At 36.3% G+C, this 6934-nt stretch overlaps 1 protein-coding gene across 1 annotated transcript; it reads left to right on the top strand.

The window, feature by feature from the left end:
* LOC105155713 (AT-hook motif nuclear-localized protein 1-like) lies at positions 249-4559 on the top strand. The gene is made up of 5 exons (XM_011071638.2): positions 249-1096; positions 2192-2259; positions 2678-2809; positions 3443-3604; positions 3978-4559. Exons 1-5 carry the CDS (start codon positions 694-696, stop codon positions 4200-4202), a joined length of 990 nt encoding a protein of 329 aa, XP_011069940.2. The 5' UTR covers positions 249-693; the 3' UTR covers positions 4203-4559.

Genomic DNA, 6934 nt, shown 5'->3' with positions numbered 1-6934 from the left:
TTTTTTTCCTAACCGGACTCCAACCATTTTATTAACCAAAATACATAATTTTCTGGGCTTTGAAATAATTAACAATTAATGACCCCAAATATTTAATATTTTTCCTCCCTTAATTACTCTCTTTTTTTAAATTGCAATTTGGACAATCTGAATAAAGTTAGGAACCTAATTTAGCTTTTTATATCCCAAAACCTCGTTTTTTATTTTCTTCCTATTTTTCTCATCACCCACCAAACCCAGAAAAATTCCATCTTTTTTTTGTTAAATCTCACTTTTTTTTTTTTTCTGCAAAAATCAAATCTTTTTTCCTCACAAATCCTCTGTTCATTTTCAAGAATCGTGTTTACTCCTCCTCCTTCCCAAGCTCTTCTTTTTGATATTTCGAATATCTTTTTTTTTTTTTTTTTTACAAGAAATGAACAGTCGGAGCTTGCTTTCAGTTTGATCCCAGAATTTCTTGTTTTCCGTCAGTTGAAGGTTGTTAATCGACGACGTTGGTTCTTGCTAACTTCTTGCAAATGGGTTTTATATTTTGAGGTCTACTCATTTGTTTTTTTCTTCTCTCTATTTCATCTCTGTTCATTTAATTATTTCAAGAAATCCTGTGGGATAGTTTGCTTGCAAGAAGAAAATGATGGGGTGTTGAACAAAGTTGATAGCAACTTTTGTTTTCTTTTCCTTGGAGTTTGAAGTATGGAAGGTGCTAATACTTTGAGTAGCAGTGGAGTAACAGTGGTGGGATCAGATGCTCCCTCAGATTACCATGTGGCTCCAAGGACCACCACGGATAACCCGACTCAGGTGACTGGATCAGCGCCACCAACTGTGACTGTGACTCCTGCAGCAGCTTCCGTTGCTCCTCCATCGGCCGCCGCTGCCGGATTGGGCGGCGCCACCACCTTGAAGAAGAAGAGGGGCAGACCTAGAAAGTACGGTCCTGATGGCTCGGTGGCTATGGCCCTCTCGCCTAAGCCTCTTTCCTCCTCCGCCCCTCCTCCGGTTATCGACTTCTCCGCCGTGGAGAAGCGCGGAAAAGTCCGGCCGGTCGGCGCAGCTGTCAAGCTTCAACAATCCAGAATGGAAACCGAGAGTTTGGGTAATGGGAATTATGATTCTCCATCTACTATGTGTGTGTTTGGATATTACTGCATGCATGTCCACGAAGCTTTGTTTTGTGCAGTGATCTGCGAGACGCATGTGTTTTTTTCTGTTGTTTGAAATCGGCACTTAAATGCTTCTTTGTGGGAATTGTAAACATGTGATGTAGTGAAGTAGTGGGACCTGTGAATAGATGCGCCAACCAAGTTCTTGTTTCAAATGGGTAGCTCTTAGAGTCAGGTGGATTTTTCGGGTTGGTGTGGAAAAGAGGGAATCTTGAAATCATGGACGGTATTAGACACCCTTTTCCTTTTGGAGAGAAGGGTCTTGCTAGGGGGGTGGAACAAGAAATACCTGGTAATTGCACTTGAGTAATGGTTTAAGTATCCCACACCCACCTTCCTGATCTCTTGGTTGAAGGGACAAAAGTCGTTCGTTTCTATGTTAGCCGCATATCGCTATACATGGAATAGTGCTGGTTTGCTTTCTTGCAAAGTGATGTATGCTTTTGTTGAATTTTGGCATTTTGAAAGCAAATCCTTGACAAGTTTTATACTTCGAATTGCTGGGATGTTGGACTGAGTTATGGCTTGTTTTGTTTGCACTATTATAATTAGTTAGCTTACATTCTCTGGTTCTCTCTTTTTGCCTTTCTGAAAAATTCCACCTTTTAGGCTTAAGACAAAAATCTATTTGCCCTTGTCTTGAGAATCAGACAAATGAAATTGATTGTTTGGTTTTCCTTGTTGAGTGGACTATGAGCTCATAATTTAGTGAATTAGATTTCCTTTTATCAGAATCCAACTGATGATGGGCTAGCTAGATGACTTATATCATTGTGCACTACTCTGAAAAGGATGCACAAAAAGGAAGCTGAATGCATTTACCTAAAACTTCATGATTATGTTAGTTGGTGATGTATGTAGAAAGTTGAATTTGCTTTTAAACATAATTCTACCCTGAATTCAACCTGAATGTTTTCTATTGCATGCTGTATGTTGATTGTCCTGTTTAAGCTGGTATGGTGATTTGGTTGCACACAGCAAATATTCTCCAGATCATAGTTGATGATCTTTGATTTTTCTTTTTGTAGGTGAATGGGTTTCATGTTCTGTTGGTGCTAATTTTACACCTCATATAATCACCGTCAACGCTGGCGAGGTAAAATTACGATACATGCCTGATGTTTTTGTGTTAATGGATTAGTCTATCTTCCTAGTTTTCCTTTCCACTTATGGCTGAACTTGATTAAGTTAATCTTTTGCCAATCGTTTGCTTGTAAGCTTTTTATTTAAGGGAATGTGTGTGTGGATGTTTCTTGAGTGTTCCTCTCCAGTTATGCGTGCTGTTGAGATACGATCTGCTTGCTGCCTGCTTCGTGATTAACGAAATTATACTTATGCCTCTATCAAATTTCATCCTCATGGTTTGAGTTCATTCGATATGGTGCACATAACTTTCCACTTGTCGCGTCCTGATTCGTTTTTGGAGGCTGTTTCTGTTCAATAACTCTTGTGTGTATAAGCAATGTGAACGTTGAAATTCAGGGCATTATTAATTCTACTTTTTTCTGTTGTAGGATGTGACAATGAAGGTTATATCTTTCTCTCAGCAAGGTCCTCGGGCAATATGCATTCTCTCAGCTAACGGCGTAATTTCAAGTGTAACTCTTCGTCAGCCTGATTCTTCTGGTGGGACATTGACATATGAGGTACTGCAATCAATTAAATTTCCTTTACCTTGATATATTAATTGACAGATTTGAAGGTCCATGTGAGAGTGTGCTTGTGTTCGGTTGATTGACTTTTAACATCGTTTGAATTGCTAATTGGGACAATAAGTTCTCAGAATATTTTCACCTCTTTACTGTTTTTGATGGTTTTTCTGTTCTTTTCTTGGCTTTCTATGATGAGTTGGACCTATTTGCCTCTCTTATTATTTTTTCATCGCTGGTATAATTTTTTATTATCGAAATTTAACTAAGTTTTTCATGTCTACTTTTCTTGGCCTTGGTGATGGTTTTGGCCATCTGCTTCTCCTATTTGTTAATACTTGTTGAATGAATAGTTTGTTGAACCTTATGTTATTGAGGTTAATTTAGGACTCTTAACCTTATCTTATATATAGCGGCACAGACATGCTTGGATGTCTGTTTGTCTAACTAAACGAAAAATGCTTCTTCCTCTCACTTCACCCATTCAAGCATCTAAAGCAGACACTGTCAAGTTTTCTTTTTTACAGGCATAGCATTTTATTCTTTTCTCGGTGGTGCTCGTAACATTGTATATATAAGTTGGTCGTCGTTGAACAATGTATTTGATATGTAACTGCCTCATCCATTCAGGGTCGCTTTGAGATACTGTCACTCACTGGATCATTCATGCCTTCCGAGACTGGAGGAATGAGAAACAGATCTGGTGGTATGAGCGTTTCTTTGGCTAGCCCTGACGGGCGTGTTGTTGGAGGTGGAGTTGCCGGCTTACTAGTAGCTGCCAGTCCGGTGCAGGTACGACTTCTCGTAGAAGGCAGGAAATACATTTTTCTTTTTAGCTGTAAAAGTTCTTGATTTTACATTTCCCATTGTTATGATAATCTTTAGTTATAATATCACAGACAGCCCCCCTGAGTCTAGGCGCTCTTTCGCGCACCCTTGGGTTTTGAAAAATTGCTCTGCACCCCCTATGCTCATGTTTACATTACAGATTCCTCCCCAAAGGCCTGATGGCTGGGGAGATTGTATGAGGCAAACATGACCATATAGACTGCAATTTAGTCTTTTAAATCGAGGTGTTTTTTATCTCTCTCCTCGTCGAAGTCTGATTCCAACTCTCTTTAAGTATGATTGTAATATTTGTTGTGTTCTTTTGGCTGTGAACTAGATTGTGGTGGGAAGTTTTCTCGCTGGCAACCAGCTCGAGCAGAAGACGAAGAAACACAAGCCCGAGTCCATGTCTATTATACCTACTGCTGCTATCCCCATATCCAGCGCAGGAATGGAAGATACGTATCATACTTCCCCGTCGTTTCGAGGAGATAGCTGGTCGTCAATGCCCTCGGACTCAAGAAGTAAGCCCACAGACATAAACGTAACTTTACCCGGGTAGAAAGCCTAGACTCCAGATTGTTCGAACACAGTTCTTACTGACAACATTGGCATCAGAACGAGTTTCACTTCTTCAACGTTCGCCTGCAAAGCCAGGACCAGGATGCACACCAGCTGCAGGCGAGGTTTGTCAAGTTACTTAGTGCATTAGGTCGGCCATTTCTTTCATCCTGCTTTCTGTCGTAGAACGATTTAGATTTGTAAATTTACTCTTTAATTTGAACTTATGTATTGGTACTCTTTGTCTAGCGTTGCTCTAGAATCCGTTTTTTCACTCGGCCCTTGTCTTTCGTTTTCTTGATGATTGTTGGAGGAAAAAAGAGATGATTGTTGGAGCAGTGATTGATTGCTGTTAAAACCCATTTCCTTTTTATGATCTCCCAGTTGGAACACCACTTTTATTTTTTCTTTCTTGTTTTACGCGGTAATGTTGAGGCTGTAGTCGTTATACTCGTCGTGTGATTGATCTGAATTTATAAGCAACAGCTGAGTGGGGTCATATGAAATTTTCAGGGGACTAATGGTTGAACCACAAAATTCCTTATGTTTTTTACTATTTCCTTTGGTTTTGTTCCAATAAATTCATTTTAAGCATGGTACTTGAATCAATTCTGGTTGTATAATCAATTTCCTATTTAATGTTCTTATATCTTCTGCATAATAGTCTGATCTTATAGAACTCATATGCATGACATATATTAGAAAAGGTGGTTTTGGCTAAAAGTTTGAGCTGATTTATAAGTCGTGGTCACGTCTTAACTTTAAAATATTTTTTCAAATAAAGAATTGAAAATTGCAATAAGTATAATGAGAGTTGTTTTCGTGTGTGACAGATTATTTCACAGTTAGAGCGGACATGAGATAATTGCGGTCGCATCTTATCGCATGACCGTTTCTATACTTCACTACTGCAGCACACATGACATAAGTCGTGCCTACAGCCTCTTTGCAATGACAGTTTTATGATGCGATTCACTATCCAATTTCAAGTAACTTTCGAGTAATCGTTATATAAATACATATGAAGCATTTCTTACGAAGAAATGTAGATAAACATTGGGATTTCATTGAAAACACGATTTAAGGCCTGAGTCTCCTACAATCCTTCCATCTTCAAAGTACACTCCATTTGATTTGATGTATCGGATTATGGAAAAATCTATCATCTTTTCCCTGCAGTCTTTTTGGTTTTCTTCCTAGATTTTTGTCATTTGAATCAACGATCAGAGATAAGTATCCTCAGCTTTTATACTTCCCCACTCAATAATCTAATATATATGTAAAGGATTATATATGTGTTAGATTTAACTTATTGCCAACAATTATGTCGAATTATGATAAGGTTTTGATGGATTTTATGATTCTCCCGTCATGTTTTCTACGGTCTATAAATTGCTTCCAAACCTGCAATACATATATATATATATTTATATATATATATATATATATGTGGTAAATTATGTTTTATCATTCAATTTTGTCTATTTTTAAACTTTTACATCGAATTTTTGTTGTGTCAACTTATCATATCAGCTTTGCGAAATTTTAATTTTGCCATATACGATCATTTTTTTGTTGATTTTTCTGCCAGAAAAACATTATATATTGTACACATGTAAAAAATATTACATCCCATAATCCTTAAATATCACATGTTCACTGCATGTGATTTAATTCAACAAAAGACTTGATTGAAAAACAGTTATGAATGGAAAAGTGCAAAATTTCATAAAGTTGGAATGGTAAATTGACACAAAAAGAAATTTAAATGTTAAAGTGTAAAAATAATCATATTTCAGATGATAAATTATAATTAATCCATATATATATATATATATATATTTGGAAATATTCTCTCAAATGTAACACCAGAGAATGAATTTGTATGCTCTATAGTATTATCTCTAAGTACACTTGTAAATGAGAAGAATTACTTGTGTTTTAAGGACAGGACAAGCATTACGTGATTATAGTTTTTACTGTTGACTGAAGTATAGTCGTTGCTTATGCATAATATAAAAATTTAATTATATTTATTTAATTAAATAAAAAAAGGAAGATAAGATGGATAGCCTATTAAAAATAATAAAATAAATTAACTTTAAATATATACGATCGAAAATAAGTAGAGAGTAAGCAATTCGAACACACTTGAATACGTACAAGTCTCAAGTTAGCAAAACCTTGTCCCTTTTCAGCCAAAATCTCCTATTTACAATGTCCGAAGTGGAAATTTTTGCCTGGATTGGGTTTGACCGAATCAAACAAATTACAGAACAAGTGTATACTTGCTGCGTGATTGATTACTTTTTTAAACTGTACACAACACTGCAAGTGTATTGACTTGCCATATGATTAATTCAAGTTAGGCCAACTCAAATACGGATTAGAATTTCCCATCTGAAATTGTATTTATACTACTACTGGCAATTAATGTTGGGGGGGGTATATCATTTTTGTCCCTCCATTAATTATCTACATGTAGATATAATTATTTTGTTAAGGCTAATCTTGTAAATACATATTACTCTACAAAAATATGGTGGTTTCTTTTTCACCATCTTTTTGTAAAAATGACATCTTTGCCCTTTGTAAATTCTTCCTCCATCAATGTATAAATGGAATACTATCAATAAAATAACCTTTTTCAAGAAAAAAATATGCCTTTTTCAATAAAAAGTATAATAAATTCAACGTATCATGATATCAAGATAGTAAGTAATAATTAATTCG

This window comes from Sesamum indicum, linkage group LG1 (assembly GCF_000512975.1).
Source record: "Sesamum indicum cultivar Zhongzhi No. 13 linkage group LG1, S_indicum_v1.0, whole genome shotgun sequence".
Taxonomy (NCBI): domain Eukaryota; kingdom Viridiplantae; phylum Streptophyta; class Magnoliopsida; order Lamiales; family Pedaliaceae; genus Sesamum; species Sesamum indicum.
Note: the sequence above shows the minus strand (reverse complement) of the source record. Positions and strands in the feature narration are given on the sequence as shown.